This window comes from Pan paniscus, chromosome 14 (genome assembly GCF_029289425.2).
Source record: "Pan paniscus chromosome 14, NHGRI_mPanPan1-v2.0_pri, whole genome shotgun sequence".
Lineage (NCBI taxonomy): Eukaryota > Metazoa > Chordata > Mammalia > Primates > Hominidae > Pan > Pan paniscus.
The window spans coordinates 32896450-32916275 of record NC_073263.2 but is presented as its reverse complement, the minus strand read 5'-3'; the positions used below and the strand labels follow the sequence as shown (position 1 = coordinate 32916275).

General features: G+C 42.4%; 1 protein-coding gene across 1 annotated transcript in view; it reads left to right on the top strand.

Moving 5' to 3' along the window:
• Positions 1-1408: 1408 nt before the first annotated feature.
• The window catches only part of STARD13 (StAR related lipid transfer domain containing 13), a 248496-nt gene continuing 230078 nt past the window's right edge, over positions 1409-19826 (top strand). The window contains exon 1 of the mRNA XM_008952226.5: positions 1409-1859. Coding sequence (XP_008950474.4) covers positions 1736-1859 — 124 coding nt within the window. The 5' untranslated portion in view covers positions 1409-1735. The remainder of the gene's footprint in view (positions 1860-19826) is intronic.

Sequence of the window (19826 nt, the reverse complement as noted above, 5' to 3'; positions counted from 1 at the left end):
TTTCAAGTCCGTTTCTGATCCGTGACTTATTGCTTCATAACTGACTATTTCAAAGGTTTACCAGGATTCTACAAAAAAAAAGTATCTCATTACTTTCTAGCTCATTCTGAGGTATGTTTCACTAGTTAACATTTTTAAATATTTAAAGTAACAAAATAAGACAATAAAGACTATTTCTTACCATCATCCCTGTCATTCCCATTTTCTACCAACAAGATAAACTGATGGAGGGAATATTTACTAGAAGTGTAGCAGAAGTGTAGAGGGAATACTTTAGGTAGAGGTTAGTTTGCATTCCCTAAGTCAGTAGCAATTTATATAATAGAGGAAGGACTGAATACTTTTAGTTTTCAAACTTCCTGTGGAGCACCTGGAATTAAAATGAATATCTGATTAAATTTTGGTTCTTATGTGGCAGCTTGGTACAAAGACATTTAAAAAGAAATGAGATTCAAGCAATTTTGCAGATTCAATAATTCAGAAATTCCTTTTGAAAAATTTGTTCCCCTCCCCAAACCTGAGGTGTAAGGCATTAATCACATCTCTGAATTAGTTAAATGTTGTCACAGTTACTTTCTTGGAAGACTTCAAAGCACTTCAGAAACAAAACTTTGTGAACTGCAGGACACCCTGAGGCCTGAGACAGTGTTGTCTTCTCCTTATGAATGAGTTGAAGTCCAGGAAGTGGGCTTGGACTTCAGTGATGATGTATTTCTTAAAGAGCCAATACATTTCCTTCTTTCCTTCAGGAATCAGAGTTAATTTCTAACTACAAGCCTACTTTATGTTTTTGGCTAAAATACCTTAAAATTCTTCTATTTTCATATTTCACTTCTTCATAATACCTACTTCTTTCACTGCATACAGATTGTAATGCTTTCTCAAAGTATGTAAATCTATTTTAGGTAGGTTCCTTGTGGTTTGACCTGAATATTTTAAAGTTATTTTTCACCTCATAATGGCTATGCAATGGAAATAATATTTTGACACTTCAAACCGTATTAATTTAATTGTAGTTCGCAGCCAGATAATTATTTCATTGAAGAAATCAGGAAGGATTAACATAATGTTCAGATCACCAATATTGAACATCAAAAGAATGTCGACCAAACCGAGTAGCTGACTTCAAGTAACTTGAATTTAGGGAAACTGGGATGAGTTATGCTCTCACTGTGGCATATATAAATTTTTGTTGTTGTTGTAGTTGTGAGGGTGGTAGTTTCTGAAACTGAAAAATAAAGGAAAGTATCAAGAAATAGGAGGAGTATGGTCCAGCCCCCGATTTCTGGGTAAAACTGGAAAAGAAGCTGGAAGCTCCTTGAGTGGGGGGCCGTGGGGACCAGGCTGTCAGGTTGGGCGAGGGAGGGAAGGGGAAGCGCGCTCCTGGAAGGAGTGGGGCGCGAGGCAGCCAGGGTGAGGGCAGGGGAGGGAGGGGAGTGGAGGAGCGCCCAACGGAGGGGAGGAGGGGAGGAGAAGGAAAGTGGGAAAGGAGTAGAGGAGTTGGCGAGCGCAGAGGTTAATAACCTAGCGCGGCGCTTCTGGTGGCCAGGCATCCCGGTCCTCGCGCGTGGCGCAGCCTCCCAGCGCCGGACCGACCCATGTCGCGCCCGCATTGGGTCCCGGGACCCCGGCGGGAGTGCCGCCTCCGTCCTTTCCAGTCGCCGGGAGTCTGAGTCGCGGGCCACGCGGGAGTGGCGGTGGAGAGCCCGCCGGTCGTTATGAGGACGGATCTAAAATGACCAGCAAACGGAAACCTTGCCAAACGCAGCTCAGGAGATCCATCAGTGAGCAGTTGCGGGACTCCACGGCCAGAGCCTGGGATCTGCTGTGGAAGAACGTCCGGGAGAGGCGGCTGGCAGGTCAGTGCCCCGGAGACGCCGCGACCCACGGGGGCGGGGGAGGCGCCGGCCCCGTAGCCCGCCCGGGCCCGCCGCCCTCCTCTGCCCTGGGCTCCAGGGCATGAGTTTCAGAGCCCAAGGCCGGGGCGAGCGGGCTGCGGGCACCACCCTCCCCGGGCCGGGCCCCGAGCGCCCTCCCGCCGCGCCTCCCGGTGGGTGTGGGCTCCGTGCCGGACGCGCGCGCTGACAGCCCGGCCTGGTGCTCCATGCTGGCGGGCCGCGGGACGGGTTCCCTGGAGGGGCTGCCCCCGGGCGGCCTTTTCGCCTAGGCTGTCCCCTGCTCCGCTGCCATCCCATTCCACCCCAGTGAATAAGTGCCCAGACCAAGTGGCCCTTCGCGAGGGCTGCCCCTTCCCAACTTCGCCTTCTCCACGTGGGACACATCCACCGAATGCGCGGGAGGGAGAGTGAATGCAAGGCAAGGAGCACGTCCGAAGCGCCGCAGACCAGCCACTCGGGGGTAGAGGGGGGGATGTGACGGGAGACAGGTGGACGGTAGTTGGTGCAGGTAGCTGGCTGGCTGTCCGCAGGCCCTGCCAGCTGTGAAAGCAGGCTTTCCTCCCTTTGAGGTTGCAAGGAAAGGCCTCCCTTTGGGACTCCATTGTCCACGAATCACAGCAAGAGAGGAAGTGATTGTTTTGAGCCAGGAGGTCCTTAAGAATCCTTGCGTGGATCAGAAGGCCGCCCCCTCCTTAGTACCTCTCCCAGTGTCACACTGCCCCTTGCTGCTTCTGTGCATGCTCCATGGAGCCCTCTTTCTGTAGGGCCAAGGATGCAGTGGGCGGTCCAGCCATCTCAGAGCCTTCACTGGGAGCTTTAGGACACTTTAGTCACTGCCTCATGCCTGCCCCAATAAGGGAAAAGTGGCCAGACTCCACAGCACAGTTCCTGGGCAGTGCAGGGTTTAGGGCCCCATTCACCAACATGTTGGCTGCTGGAAGATGCTTCCGGGACTGGGGGAAGCATGATTGGAAGGGCCCCTGAGGTGACCCTGAGGCAAGTCTCTGGACCTTGTTGCCTCTGTGTCCTCTCCAGGACTATCTCTTGAGCTGGGCAGTGACCACCACATGGGGCAGAAGAAAGTTCTAGAGAAGAAGGTCTGATGCCTAGGCAGAAGGAAAGGACACCACTGGTGAAGCGGGAGATTTAACCTTCTTTGAACTCCTCCCTTTTTTCCTTACTTGAATTGTAAAGCAAGTGGTTTGCTAGGTGTTCTGCCCTTAAACCCATGCACCCACATCCCTCATCAGCCTGAAAGCATTCTGGGGAAGATGCCCAGAGTCTAGAGCACCTTGAGAGAAGGTCGCTAGCAAGCTTAATTAGAAGTGGAGATTATGGATGATTCCAACACTCAATGTTGTAAGCATACAATGTTCATTCCACATTTTCTCTCCAACACAGTGGCCACATTTAGTGTGCACCCAAGAAATAAACAGACTTTTTTGGTTTGGACCCAGAAATAAATTGTGGTAACCCAGCAGTTTTGACTGTTGATGTTTAAAAACCTGTACATGCACTGTAGACCTCAGTTAATAACAATTAGTAACTTTCCCTGTTATCATGCTAAATTGTATATTCTACATGATGGATGGTGTTAGAGAAATTTTTGTGGTCTAGTAAACTTTTGTTGCTTCATAACTTCAGAATGCTTACTGCAAAGGTTTCTTTCATAGCTTCTGTTATTTACGTTTGTTAGTTTGTTAAATCAATGGGTCCTCAGGAAACAAGAAGTCATTCTAGGAGGCCTGCCAAGGCTGTGCTGGGTTTTTATAGAACCTGAGACCGAAGATGACTGCAGCTCTGTCTTTTTCAAGAAGAGATCTGGGAAGGAAGAGAGTGTCATGTAAAGATTTTAAGCTATTAAGATTGTCCAAGAAAGTCATATTCACCTGAATTTTACATTGCAGTTAAGGTGGTGAAGGGAAAAAGTTTTAATCCTGGGAAATAAACTGTAGATAGAGACTTTAAGATCGTGAATATATAGAAGGCTAAAAGTGGTTTCAGAATGGGAACTATAAGAGTGCTCTCAAGAGTAGTGCAATTATTTTTTAAAATAGCGGTATGAGGTTTGAAAATGTTTAATCAGAATATTAATATCTGCTTACCCATAATCTGCTTACCACTCTGCTCACAGTGGATGCCAGCAGGTTATTCAGCTGGGACCAAACAATCCTCTGTGAGGCCGACTTCAACTTCTCCTTCTCTAACAAGCTGGGATGCCTGCCACAAAACCAGGCCAACTCCGTGAAGGCGCTTTTAGATGCAAATTGATTTTCTTGGATTTTCTTGCTAAGGTAGCTAAAATATGGAACTTTGGCCATGAGACACTGAAATACTTAAGTTATTAATGTTGGCATCAATTCTAGGTGAAAATGTTCTTCATTTGTAAAAGTGTTCTTTGTATGGTTCAGTTCACAGTACCAGAATAACCAACCATAGCACGCATCACTTTACAATGAGGATATAGTCTAAGAAATGCATTGTTAGGTGATTTCATTAGTTGAGTGAATCAAGTGTAAATCATAGAATGTATTTACGCAAACCTGGATGGTATAGCCTACTACACACCTAGGCTATATGGTATGGCCTATTTCTCCTAGGTTACAAACCTCTAGAGCATATTACTATACTAAATACTGTAGGCAATTGTAACACAATGGCAAGTATGTGTGTCTCTAAACACATCTAAAAGGAAAGGGTACAGCAGTCAGGCATGGTGGCTCATGCCTGTAATCTCAGCACTTTGGGAGGTCAAGGCGGGCAGATCACTTGAGGACAGGAGTTTGAGACCAGCCTGGCCAACGTAGTGAAACCCCATCTCTACTAAAACAAACAAACAAACAAAAAAACTAGCCAGGTGTGGTGGCACACATGTGTAATCCAAGCTACATGGGAGGCTGAGGCATGAGAATCATTTGAACCCAGGAGGCAGAGGTTACAGTGAGCCAAGACTGTGCCACTGCACTCCAGCCTAGGTAATAGAGCGAGACTCTGCCTCAAAAAAAGAAATAGAAAGGGTACGCTAAAAACATGGCATTGTAAGCTTATGGGACCACTGTCATATATGCAGTCCAGTTCGTCATTGACTGAAACGTTGCGTGGTGTATAACTGTATATGAATACGCCCCAAGAGGGCATCTGTTCTGTCAACAGATGATATTAGGCTATTGGCTTATTTTCTGTCTTGCTTTTATATCTGTTTTTATCAAGTAAGCTTAGTGCTGGAACTTCTTTAACTTGCCTAAAATTTTCTTCTTACTATACTTAGTCAGTGGAACAGTGTTCAAAGTGCTTTATAATTAACTTGTATTTGTGGCCAGGTGCAGTGGCTCATGCCTGTAATCCTACTACTTTGGGAGGCTGAGGCAGGTGGATCACCTGAGGTCGGAAGTTCAAGACAGCCTGGCCAACATAGTGAAACCCCATCTCTACTAAAAAAAAAAAATACAAAAAAATTAGCCTGGCGTGGTGGCATGCACCTGTAGTCCCAGCTACTCAGGAGGCTGAGGCAGGAGAATTGCTTGAACCTGGGAGGTTAGCTGGGTGGTTTTGTCTTAGGGTATCTCATAAGATGGCCTTCAAGCTGTCAGCTGGGGTGGCAGTCATCTGAAGGCTTGACTGGGTCTGATGGATCTGCTTCCAAGCTCGCTCACCTAGTTGTTGGCAGGCCTTGGTTTCTCTCTGGCTGTTGGCTGGAAGCTTCAATTTCTTGCCCTGTGTGCCTGACACACAATATGGCAGAGGTCTGAGAGAAGAGAGCATGCACTCAAGACAGAAATTGCAGTGTTTGTAACCTGATCTCAGAAGTGACATATCACGTGGGAGGGAACTGACTACACACGAAGTGGCTACCAGGAGGTGGGGATGACTGAGGGCCAAACTGGAGGCTGGATACCACAGGTACAAAAGCATTTAAGATTGTCCTTAGCAAATGCCAGGTCAAATCTGAAATCTTCCTAACAAGGAAGCCCCAAAGCAAGACCTTTTTTTTTTGCTTGAACAAATAGCCTGGGAAAAGCATTTCTTAACGTAGGTCACAGTGACACAAATAATGAAACCAATGGAAAGATAAGATATGAATGATGTTCAAATATATTCACTTCATTGCAAAAATATGAAAAGGAGTTATTGTTAAAGAAGAACTTATATTGGGAGCTCTTATTGGGCTTTCCAATTCTGTGGCAGTTGCTAAATTTCCACTAGATTGTGGAATTGTTGTCCATGCATACTTCTTAATTTTCTAAAATTATGCTCCTCATGGGGCCCAGCAAGTTTTTCTCACTGTCATCTCAGTATCCATTATTACAGTAATGATGGTAATTGTTTAGTTGTTAGTGTTCAAAGCAGGATTCAAATTCAGGTCATCAGAAGTCAAAAGCCATCTGTGCCTATTTCCTATTGTACCACATGGCCTCCTTCCTGGACTTTGTGGAGACCTGTGGACCCCCAAATCCTTTCTAAGACCCTCTGTCACTTGCAGTTCAATTACAAAAGAACAACAAAAAGAACTGGAAAAGTACTCTTTCTTCCCTCCTGGAGTAACAAGAATAACCCTGTGCACCTAAAGTAGCTTGTCCCCTAATCATCCCATTGCACTTGTTAGTGTATGGGCTTATAGGGATTTGAAACAAACAAACAGCCATACATCTAGCTTGTCAGGGCCCCTCTGTGGTTCATTCTGCCCACAACCATTGGGAGAGCTACAAGAATGAGATGCTGTTGTAAACCCTACATGCACAGCAGGTTTCTTCAAGGTGGGAGAGTGACAGGTTATTTTGGCTTCCCCAGTTCCCTAATCAACCACTGCTGGTGACAATTCTAAACATTTATGGCATCATTAAATTCTTTAGGCAGAAGCATAGCCATTAGCTTTTGGTGCTTGTAAGCAGCTTGAATTACTTTTTAGCTGTTAAAGTCTAAGAACATTCAAATGACTTTCCTAAAGCTTTCTGCTTCTCTGCTTTAAAACCCTACTCTATTTTAATGGAAATGTAATCCATATGTTTGATTCCATTATACTCATATAACAATATTTAGGTAGCCTGTGAGCTAATTGATGTCTAAGTCTTTTGATCTTCTTTATAGTCTCATTTTAAATCATTTATCATAGACACAGGAAGTTATATTGCTGCCAAAAATATTCTGACTTAAAACAGTGAAAAGTTCAAGTTTTGTTAGAAACATTAATTCCACCAAATTTCCGTGAGTTCTTGTCATGTTAAAACAGGTTCATTCATTCTCAAAGTCAACAGTAGCATCCTGTGAAGTGATATAAACACAAGATTGGGACTTCAATGCAAAGCAAGATCAAGAATAAAACATGAGCCACAAAAACTTCCTCATTAACCTCTAAATGTGTTCTATAATATCAAAAGTACAGGATGATACTCACCTATTCTTTTCATGTATTTTATATCCGTTTTATCATCACTTTTCTGTGAAGAATTGACCATTCTATTCTGTCAGCATTTTTTGTTTGTTTTTTAAACATCTTTTGAGATGATACTATGTTTAGATGCTATTTATATTAACAATAACAAAAAAAATCTAAGTCAAGAAAATATACAATTAAAATTAGAAAAGAAGAGCGCATCACTTATATCAGGGTTGTCAACTTTAGCCACATAGACTCATTTGGAGCCTTTCAGAAGTACTAATTCTCTGACCTCCTCCCAGAGATTCTGATTCAATTCAGATGGGGTCTTGGTATCCATATTTTTAAAAGCCCTGCAGAAGATTTCACTGTGCAATCCAGGTTGAGAACCACTGACTTACCTTAATTCCCACATAATAACTTGCAGAATTCTGGGGCGAATACAGGGTTATATTGTAAGCCCTAAGAAAAGTTTTGCTTAATTGAGGTCAGAAGGAACTTGTCATATCACAGGGACAGAAAAAAAAAGATCAGTCGTGCCTGGAGAATAATAAAATAGGTGGTAAGAGTGGATGTCAGAAGTGTAGACAGAGGGTCAGGTTATAAGATAAAGTTAGGCTTTGTTGCCAGGAAAAGAAGTTTTGATTTGGTTCTACAGGAGATAAGAACAAAGGGCTTCAAGCAGAGGAGTGACAAGACCTGAATAAATTACTACCAGTGATGGTCTAGGTGAGAGATAAACAGTGACATGGACTAGGGTGATAGTGATAGAAATGGAGAGAAAGGAACAGATTTGGAGTGTGTCTTGAAATAGAGACAATAACAGGTTGGTTGTTGGAAGCTAGGGAGAGGGACTACTAGATTTGTTTTTTTGTTTTTTTGTTTTTTTTTTTTTTTTAAGACAGGGTCTCATTCTGTTGCCCAGTCTGGAGTACAGTGGTGGAATCATGGCTCAGTGCAGCCTCAACCTTGAAGACTCAAGCGTCCTCCCACATCAGCCTTCCGAGTAGCTGGGACTACAGTCTTGCGTCACCACTCCTGGCTAATTTTTGCATTTTTGTAGAGGTGGGGTTTCTTCATGTTGCCCAGACCAGTCTGGTCTCAAACTCCTGGGCTCAAACAATGTTCCCACCTCCGCCTCCCAAGGTGCTGGGATGATAGGCATGAGCCACCGAGCCCAGCCAGATTTATTTTTTTAATTAATAATTTTTTTTAATTTTACTATTATTATACTTTAAGTTTTAGGGTTTTGATCTGAGCAGCTAAGTGGAGTGTAGCAATGTTGGCCAAGATGAGGATAACTGGCAGATTTGCATGGGAGAGAAAAAGGACTGAAAGGTTCTCTGTTGGCTCCATTAGCTTTGGAATGCCTACTAGACATCCAAAAGTAAAAGTCAAAGAATTGGATGCATAAGTATCGGCTTTGTAGGAAAGTCAGAGCCAGAGATATAATGTGGGAATTATTGGCATATGACTACTTTATAAAACTTGGGAACTGGGTGGAGCTACTTAGAAGAGATTGCAGATAAGGGGAAGGGGCCAAGGGCCAAGTCCTGGGGGGCTCTTTGGTTAATATTTGGACATAAACATGTCCATATGCAAGTACTATTAGTACATACGCACGTACTGAATTTTCAGGAAAATAGAAAGAGAGCAACATTATTTCTAAATTCAACATTCTTCTATCACAATAGTACTGCTATATTAAATAATCTTTTGTGATAGAGTTACAAATTTGGTTCTAGAACTGTTGATGGACAAAAATAATCACTGATGGGCATGGTGGCTCGTGCCTCTGTGCTCCCAGCTACTCAGGAGGCTGAGGCGGGAAGATAGCTCTTGCCCAGGAATTCAAAGATTCAGTAAGCTATGATCATGCCACTGCCCTTCAGCCTGGGTGGCACAGTGAGACCCCATCTCTTAAAAAAAAAAAAAAAAAACTATAAAAAAACCCTCACTAATCAAATGCCTTTTTAATTTAAAAATTATATTGCAAAGTAAAAAAGCAAACAAACAAACTTTTTTTAAGGAAAATACTTCTCAAGTTGCCTGCATATGCACAAAAAAGAAAAACACAGTTTATTAAATAAAAAATGGTTTTAGCATGAGCACTCCTCTGGTTACTATAACTGGTTGGGCCTACGTATAATGGGATAAGAGCTTTACTTTTGGCAGGACTTGGCCAGTTTCCTGATACCCAGGAATAGTCTGATCAAACAAAGCTTAGCTCTTAGGAAAGGCTGTGCATATTGATTTTTCCAATATAGCATCCATTTACTGACCTTTAAGGGTTATGCTTTGCCTCTGACACCACTGGTTAAGGTAAAATTTTTCAGAGCATATAAATAGATAACCAATGTCTTAAATGTTTGTATTTGTGGCCTGGCAGAGTGGCTTATGCCTGTAATCCCAGCACTTAGGGAAGCTGTCCGTGGCGGGCAGATCCCTTGAGGTCAAGAGTTTAAGACCAGCCTGGCCAACATGGTGAAACCTCGTATCTACTAAAAATACAAAAATTAGCCAGGTATGGTGGGGATATGCCTGTAATTCCAGCTACTCCAGAGGCTGAGGCAGGGGAATCACTTGAACCCAAGAGGAGGAGGTTGCAGTGAGCTGAGATTGTACCAGTGCACTCCAGCCTGGGCCACAGAGCTTCCATCTCAAAAAAAAAAAAGTTTGCATTTGTAAAGAGTATAACTTAACCTTGGCCTAACCTATCTGCAATATGCTGGCCCACCCTGGGGGGCAATACAGTGTCCTCCTTGAATTGGAACAAAGAAAGACCATATTCATTAATTGCTGGTGGCTGCTCTGAATAAGAGGCACAAGCCCAGCTGAAATTTCTTTTTTTCTTCTTCTTTTTTTTTTTTTTTTTTTGGAGATGGAGTCTCGCTCTGTCGCCCAGGCTGGAGTGCAGTGGCGCGATCTTGGCTCACTGCAACCTCCACCTCCTGAGTTGAAGCCACCACACCCGGCTAATTTTTTTGTATTTTTAGTAGAGACAGGATTTCACCATGTTAGCGAGGTTGGTCTTGATATCCTGACCTTGTGATCCGCCCACCTCGGCCTCTCAAAGTGCTGGGATTACAGGCTTGAGGCACCGCGCCATGCTGTTCACGGAAATTTCTTGAGAGGACCGCAGAATATGATTTTTTGTAAGCCACCAACTTGATCATTTAGACATAGAGCATGTCTAATTAAATTAATATCTACTTCTCTTTTGTGCTTTTTACATCTTATGTTGAACAAAGCAGCTTATGGAGAAAATTTTGCTTTAAGACTTTGTGAAGTTTCCTAGGGGTTTATCCAACAGTATATTTCTATTCTGTCCTTTTGCAAGTTTAGCAAGCTTGCAAAATTAAAATAAAAGTGGTTTTAAAAGTCTTACAACATTTCTGGGCTTTTTTCAGAGTCCTTGAATGTTTAGTCCTAAAACAGTTGAGTTGAAGGACAAACATTTTTGTCACGTTTGTAGTTAGTCCATAAGTATGTATTGAGCCATGAAATAGCATCCTTGTCAAAGCATGTTGGGACAGTAGTGCAGGATATTAATTCAGTACCATGGCTGTATCTTGGTGAGGCACATAAATTTTACTATGCTGCCCAAATCACTTAACTCATCTATCTGACCAGAAATGAAGCAAGCTTCCAGAAATTGCACAAGAGCAGTATAGAATGTACCATGACTACACAATATTTTATTTGCAAATCTACTGTGTCAAGACATCTTACACTCTCAGGCAGTATCTTTCTTTAGTAACATTTTTATCCAAAATAAAATTTTCGGAATCTTATGTTTCTGGTTTTTTGTACAATAGAGGCTTCATTATCTATAGTGCATCATGGCATATTGTGTTTGTTGAATGCTCCTTTCTCCTTCCTATATAGGAAATTCAATGAACAAGAGAGACAATTATGCAATCCATAAAAATTCATACATTTGCTTGCAATGATATTAAACTGGACGGTCTTATGCTTCTTATTCTCTCTGCATCTGGATAAAATGGAAACATTTTCAAATTTCTTGAAGCATCTTTGAAAGTGTTTTTCCACACTGGGAAACAGGGAGACACAGTCTCTACAAAAAATAAAGAAAATTAGCTGAACATGGTGTCACATGCCTGTCCTAGCTACTCCTACTTGGGAGGCTGAGGTGGGAGGATTGTTTGAGCCCTAGAAGTTGAGACTGCAGTGAGCCATGAATGCACCACTGCACTCCAACTTGGGTGACAGTGCGAGAACCTATCTCAAAAAAAAAAGTGTTTTTCCATTGGAAATAAATATTTATTATTAGAAGAACAATCTAAAAGTATGAATGTTTGAATATCATAAAAAGCGTAACAAGTTATGCTAATCTACCCCTTTGTGGGAGCATACATGTTGTCACAATGACACTACAAAGATGGCAAGATAGTGCTTCCCTCCCTTACCTGATGTTGAGTTGTATTCATCACAGAAATCTTAACAACCAACTAGAAAACAATGATGGATTGCACCTTTCCTGGCCACAAGGTGTTGTCCTCATAGTCTTGGTAATAAATTGTATTTTCCTTTTTTTTTTTTTCTTTGAGACAGAGTCTCGCTGGTCTTGAACTCCTGACTTCGTGATCCACCTGCCTTGGCCTCCCAAAGTGCTGGGATTACAGGCATGAGCCACCGTGCCCAGCCATTGTGTCTTTCTTTTAGTGCCAAGAAAAGATTTCCTAAGCAGTAGATATAAAAGAGAACCTATTGTTAGAATGAACATAAGTCAAAAAAGCTTTTGCATATTTCAAGTATTATCTTATAGAAGGTTTTATTCTTTCTAGACAGAAAGAAGAGAGGCTTTGTGCTAAGTGTTTGATTTCTAGCTCTTACATCTAAAACAAAGCAATGACAAATGAAAAGTGTATGTGTAGCCTTCAGAGTAGCACCATAAGGGTGGGAAAGGGGTGGAAGCTATTCGGGATATCATACATATAAAATCAAAACCCATCAAAAAATGGGTATTAACATCTGTGAAATTAGCATCAGTTTAGTCATATGGTGACATAAATATTTGTCACAACTACAGTGCTAGAAGCATAGATTGTATAGTGTCTTAAATGCATGTCCTTTAACTTTTGGTACCTATAGCTGTGTGGTAGAGGGTAGCGTTGGTGGTATTAGGGCATGATGGAAGATGACTGGCACAGCATCACGATCTAGTGGTTAAGAACAGCTACTGGAGTCAAAGCTACATGAGTTTGAATCCTGCCTCCACCAGTTAAACCAGTGGGCCCTTGGGCAAGATAATTAATCTCAATGTTTGTCAGTTTCTTCATCTTTAAAGAGGAGGATAAGCATAGTACTTACCTTAGAGGGTTGTTATGAGGATTAAATGAGTTAATATTTGCAAAGAACTTAGCACAGTGTCTGGCCCATAATAAACCCTATATAAGGGATTATTGAAGACAACATACATATAAGTAGGGAATAGAGGAGCAGAGGCATGTGTTCCTGATAAAGGAGATCCTTTAACCCCCACCCGAAACCACCCATTTCCTTCACTTCTAGATTCATATGCTTTGTTCCTGTATCTTTCTTTCTTTTTTTTTTTTTTTTTTTTTTGAGACGGAGTCTCGTTCTGTCGCCCAGGCTGGAGTGCAGTGGCGCGATCTCGGCTCACTGCAAGCTCTGCCTCCCGGGTTCAAACAATTCTCCTGCCTCAGCATCCCTGAGTAGCTGGGACTACAGGCACATGCCACCACGCCTGGCTAATTTTTTGTATTTTTAGTAGAGACAGGGTTTCACCATGTTAGCCAGGATGGTCTCGATCTCCTATATCTTATAAACTCATTCTAGATCCCATGTCCAGGGAATTCCAAGAACTAAGACATTCAGCTCACTCTCCTTGCTCTGACTGGGATTTTTAAAAAAATCAAATGCTAAATATATTGTTAGCATAGCTGGCAGCATCTCGTATCGATCCATTAGTGTTATATCATGAATCTTTCATTATACTAACATTTTGTCTTTCTGAAAGACTGTCAACTATGATTTCATCATGAAAATCACCATCAGCTGTAGAGCTATGCAAATGAGAATTCATCTGCATGCTTTTGGCCTAAATGGAATTTGATGGAGACCTAATTAAAATGAGAGAAATTGGACTAGATAATCTCTAAGGTCCCATTTAACTTTAAAGATCAATGAGTCCGTAAAACTAGACTGTGAGTCTAAAAGAACCTTAATGTCCTCAGTCTTTTAGTACCTTTTCTGTCTGGATTTCATGGGTTGGTCTGATAGTTGAGAGAAAGGGCAGAAGCCCATAAGTGTACCCTAGGAAACCTACCAGTGTCACTCCCATGAAGCTTTGGCTACTTAGCAACTTATACCAGCAACTTATAACTGGTACCTTCTGCTATTGGAACTACATCTACCAGAATTGAAGAAGGGACAAGAGGGGACAAGTCAGGAGTCCAGAGCCTGCAAACTCCTCTAAGATCTCAACAGTCTTTGCACCACACCCCGGCAGGGCTGACTGCAGGGTCATGTGACCTCTGCAGTCACACAGGGCCCCATGCATAGAAGGGCCCCTCATTTGGTTTAATGTTCTGCTGTTACCATCTTGAAATTCCTAATAATTATTGAATGGAGGGCCCACATTTTCATTTTGTCCTGGACCCTGCAAATGATGTAGCTGGTCCTGCACTCAGGGGAAGCCAGTTCCTTGTAGAGCCATGACTTGCTTTGTGAATTCACCTTCATTGGTGACTTGGTGTTATATACGTAAGACAACAGCCATGTGTAAATCACTGAAAGGACCTTGGAAACAGTCCCTTGAGTATCTACAATCTACAGTCCACATCCTCTGTGCCCCTTGCTTTTGGGGAAGGTGAACCCCCAAAAAAGAAAGTGTGTTTGTTTTATTTTATTGTTTATTGATTCTGACAACAGCATTATAAAGTAAGGCAATAATATGACCCTTGATGTTTGCAGAGTTACTGATACAGTGGGTGTATTTCCTTATGACATATATTGAAGCAAATATTTTAATTAGTTTTTTAAAAAGTATTGTGGTACTGAGGAATAATAGGAAATTGGGACAAGGTACAATTCTTGATATGATAGACTTGCAGATCTTTTTTTTAAATGTCTTAATTAAGCTGTTTCTTAATTAAATATTTACAATGCTCATAATAGATTAGTTCATTAAACCACTACTATTAAAACCATTAAAGCTATTTCTTGTGTAGGTTTCACCTAGGGTACTTACTCAGAAAAGGAAATTAGGAGAGGTAGTAATAAAGCCTATCATTTATCATCAGGGATTTTATATCTGCCAACATTTTATTTTGTCATTATTCCCATTTGTCTCTGGGAAGAACACTAAAGCTGACTGGAGTCTAGTCTTATAAAATTGCATAGGTTAAATCCTCCTTTGCTAATGCAAATGTAAATATTTTACATTTAACCTTGTAAAGTATATACACATATATGTATATATATATTTCTTGTGTTTAAAAATTATTTAATGTGAAGTATTATGTTGGTGCAAAAATAATTGCGGTCTTTGCCATTACTTTCAATGGCAAAAACCACAATTACTTTTTCGCCAACCTGATATTTCTGGGCAATTGAAAATAAGAGTGCATGCATGCGTTTTCACTTGTTCTTAGGCTACTTCGTCCAATAATATATTTGAGTAGTTCTGAACAGGAACACAAGTAAGGAGATTTTTTTTTTTTTTTTTTTTTTTTTTCTGATGCAGGGTCTTGCTGTGTCACCCAGGCTGGAGTGCAGTGGTATGATCTTGGTTCACTGAAGCCTCAACTTCTGTGGCTCAAGCCATCCTCCCACTTCAGCCTCCTGAGTAGCTGGGACTACAGATACATGCTACCATGCCCAGCTAATTTTTTAAAATTTTTTGAAGAGACAGAGTCTCGCCATGTTGCCTGGGCTGGCCTCAAACTCTCCGGCTCAAGCAATCCTTCCACCTCGGCTTCCCCAAATGTTGAGATTACAGGTGTGAGCCGCCGAACATGGCCAGCAGGCAGATTATAATCAGCCAATTCTAGGCCATGCTGTAAGGAAGTGGACCCGTCTTTGACAGCAGGGTCCTGGCACCCAAGTGGACACAGGTGGTGGTCCTGTAACAGTGGCTTGATTACGCTGTTTTGTGTGTCTAATCTGAACACAGGGAAGTATAAGATGTGTAAGCAGCTTTATCAAAGAGTTATAACAAGTTTTACTTTCCAGATATGAAATGCTGAATTTGTATAAATAAATTAAACCTTAATAGCACAGTCATTAGTATTCAGAAATTTAAGCTATAAGATCACTCTGGAGAAGCCCTCCTGTATCCATACTTGAATATAATGATTTACTTGTGCCTCTGTTTACCCTTAAACCACAAGCTCATCCAGGGAAAGGGTAATGTCTTATTCATTGCAGACATGCCAGCTGCCCTAGCATGTAGCTCGTATACAGGAGGTGCACAATGAATGCTTGCTGAGTGAATGAATGAATGAATGAATAATATTTTAACATTAACAGCTACCCAGTATTGGACTCTGTTGTATTCCTGGCACTGTGCTAAGGACTCCATGTATGTTCGTACTTAATGCCCAGGCTTCTCAGCAGGTACTACCAAGGTCACTGTTAGCACAAACAGCACCTTGCTGTGATTTAGAAAATTCACATCAGTCCTCTCTGGGATGATGAATTAGAAAAAGTTGTCTCTTCTGTGACAATGCAGCCCCGTAGTTGTGCGGCTTGGCGAATGTAGCTGGGGCTGAATTTCAGCCTCCACACACCTCGTTGGTTGCTTGCTGTGTGTATGGCACAGACTACATAATGGTACGTGTTGACTATGCTTACCGTTACTAACCTACTTTAGGCGGAAGAAACCTCCAAGGCTGGGAGAGGTTAAGTGGCGTGTGCAAGGCACATACCCACTACTTGTAGCTATGTAGGTTTGAGAGAGCAGCATGACTCTCATGACTTATGAGACCCCAGTGACTGCAGGACCTCCTCCCTAATCACAGTCTAGCACTTAGGAAGGCATCACAGTTCATGGGTGTCGTAGTGACAGCATGGAACCATTTTCTGAGTCCTGCCCCACTGTTGCCTCACACAGGGCGTCACAGAGGGAGCTGGCTGTGACGTTCCAGCATCCCAGAGTCTCAATGATAATGATGGGGATTAATGGTGATCCTGATTTTTTCTCTAGCGCTTTACAGCTAAGTGTTAGTCTATGAATGTAATATAACAGTGGTTTAAAATCAACAGATTGTAACAAAAGTCCCTCACAGGAGACAAAGCTGGTGCCGTGATCTCTATTGCATTAATGAGACAAATGAGGATAGGAAACATCATGTGGCTTCCCAGGGCTCCATGGCAGGGGCGTGGCAGGGGGGATTTGAGTCCAGGCTCCTACTCCAGTGCTGACCTTTCCCGTCACTTTCCTGCTGCCCAGTGTGAGCTCTGTCCTGTCCAGGTCAGTCAGCTGCTGTTTCCTCCATCCAGCCAGTGACACCCAAACCTCACGGAGCATCGGAATTACCAGAAAAGCTTTTTAAAATACAGGCTGTATTTTAAAATGTGTGAGTGTGTGGTGTGTGTGTGCGCTGCGGGGGTGTGGGGGGTGTAGGAGTGTGTGTGTATTTATTTCATAACAACCTTTCCAGGTGTTAGTTTACCGCCTGCCTGGCGCTGTCCTTCCATCAGTTATTGGAAATGGCTCTAAACTCTCATGGCTATTTCAGGCTCATGGCTTATGCCATGGAATGTTTTCCAGGTCAGATACCTTTATCTCTCTCTCTGCCTACCTAGATCCTGCCCACTTTTAAAGAGCTGGCTCAAGCCCTTCATGGTTTCCTTGCCAATTCCATTCTACTGATGCCCACTCCCACCTCTTGAGGGTCTCTCCTTTTATGTCTTGGGGGTGAGAGGGCAGGAGGACCGGCCCTGACAAGGGTCCACTGTGTGTCAGGCCCTGATTAAGGGTTTTTCCGTATGTCATCCTTCCATGACACTGAGGTCCTGATCATTACTTTAAAGATGAGGTAAGTGAAGGAGCTTGGCCAAGTTCAGTGCAGGTAGTAAAGTGCAGACTGGGGTCTCATCTGGCTTCAAGTTTCCCCCTTTTCCATCCACTCTGCTGAGTATTTCAATCTGGTCCTTGTCTCACCAGCAAGATTTCTTTTGTACTAGAATAGAGAAACTTCGTCTTGCAATAAAAAAGTCTTTCACCCTCTGCTGTATAATCCACATAGTAAAATAACCTAATTGTTGAGGAAATACAAGAATGGATGCCTTCTCTTACTTCTCTTGCAAATCAGTGCCTAGCAAACTTCTAAAAGGTGAATTGTTGATAGATTATATGATTTTTTTTCTTCAAGCTTTTTAATATGACAAGGGAATTCCAGCCAGTATTTTTACCTCTTCTTTCTTTTCAGAGTCATGAAGTATTAGAGCACATGGATGTCTTATAGGTGATCTTGTCCAAGTCATTCATTTTAGAAGAGCTGATGGAACTTCAGAGAGGTTAAATTCACCTGTTGCAGGTCACCTATCTCCTTAGTGACAAGTTTGAGATTACAGCCCAACTTCAAGTCACACTGACTCTTGTGATTATAAGTGAAATCATACTTGGCCACTCATTCCTGAGCAAGATGCCTGTTTCTGAAATTAGTCTCTAGAGTGCCAACTTTTCAAGAGAAAAGATGGTACCTTATTTACCTTCAAGAGCAAAGCCTTTCCCATGTTTCATAAGTGTTTCTTGGCAGCCTAACTGACTCAGTGACTGATTAAAGGAAAGACTGAAGGACATGAAAGGCATTGACTTGCTCCCTCCTAAGTGAGTTCCTCCTCAGTTTACCTCTGATGACCCCAAACCCCACCTGTCCTGCCATGATCCCACCCTCAGGTGTTTGGTGCACCTGTCAGCTTTGTAGACTTGTGCCAGATAAACTCCTACCCTCCAGCCTCCTTCTAAGGTGCAATTGGAAATTTTCATTTTACAGCTAAAGGAACCTAATACTGCTGTTGTTATTGCATGTTGGAGGGAGGAGGGAAATGGAGAAGGCACAGTTGAAATTTATTTTTTATTTTATTTTTTGAGACTGAGTCTCACTCTGTTGCCCAAGCTGGAGTGCAGTGGCACGATCTTGGCTCACTGCAACCTCCGCCTCCCAGGTTCAAGCTGTTGTCATGCCTCAGCCTCCTGAGTCGCTGGGATTTGGTGCCCGCCACCAAGCCCAGCTAATTTTTGTATTTTTAGTAGAGATGGGGTTTCATCATGTTGGCCAGGCTTGTCTCGAACTCCTGACCTCAAAGGATCTGCCCATCTTGGCCTCCCAAAGTGCTGGGATTACAAGCGTGAGCCACTGCACCCAGCCAGCATAGTTAAAATTTAAAAATATATTTGTCATCTGTTTAAAATGGAAATGTCCCTTTTGGCCACTTAAAATCATTATTGTTATTATCATTATTATTATAGAGCTTAAGAAAAAAATGAATTTCTTGAGTAATTTCCCAAATTATATGATTTTATTTTTACGAAGACTGCAAGGTTCTCATTCACTTAATTTATTCAACAGATATTTCTTAAGGACCTACTGTGCTAAACACTCACAGCACTGAGGATTCAGTGTTGAACACAACTGACAAAATCAGCAGCCTTACTGAGCTTCTATTCAAGTGGTGAAGACAATAATAATTATATGTAAGTGTTGTAATTAACATATTATGAAGAAAAAACAAAAAATGTAGAGAAGCTGGAGACTGAAAGGGGGTGCTATTTGGGATACAATGAACAGAAAAGGTGTCTCAGGTGGTGTGGGCTGCTCTGACAGAATATCACAGACTGGTGGCTTAAACCGCAGATGTATTTCTCAGAGTTCTGGAGGCTGGAAGTCCGAGATCAGGGTGCCAGCATGGTTGGATTCTAAAAAGGACCATTTTGCAGTCTGCAGACAACCATTTTCTGGTTGTATCCTCACCTGGCAGAAAGAGAGTGAGAAATCTCTCTGTGGTCCCTTTTATAAGGTCACTAATCCCATTCACCAGAGCTCTCCTCTCATGACCTAATTACCTCCTAAAAGCCCCATCTCCCAATACCATCAAATTGGGGGTTGGGACTTCAACATATGAAATTTGGGGGGACACAGACATTCAGTTCGTTGCAAAAGAGCTCTCTGGAGAAGTGGTGTTGAAGCAGGGACATTCAGAGATCTGGGAGAAAGAATGTTCTAGGCAGAAGGAAAAGGACGGGAATGAGTCCTGAAGCAGGAGCCTGTGGAAGTGTCTGTGGATAGGTGGGGAGGTGGGCAGGGCTGGAATGCAGTGAGCTACAGGGAGAGGTTTAGGGAATGGGGTCGACAGGTAGCCAGCTCCTCTGCAGCCTTATGCCTGGGAGAGAGTCTGGATATGCTTTGTGGTATGATTTGCTGTGAGCAGTTCACCTGGTTTATGATGTAAAATGTGGAAGGAAAAGACAATACAGGCCAAGAGTGGAAGCAGTGAGACCTTTTACAGGCCTCCTTGATTATTCAAATTTAGTTAATGTCTCAATTATACAAAAAATACTT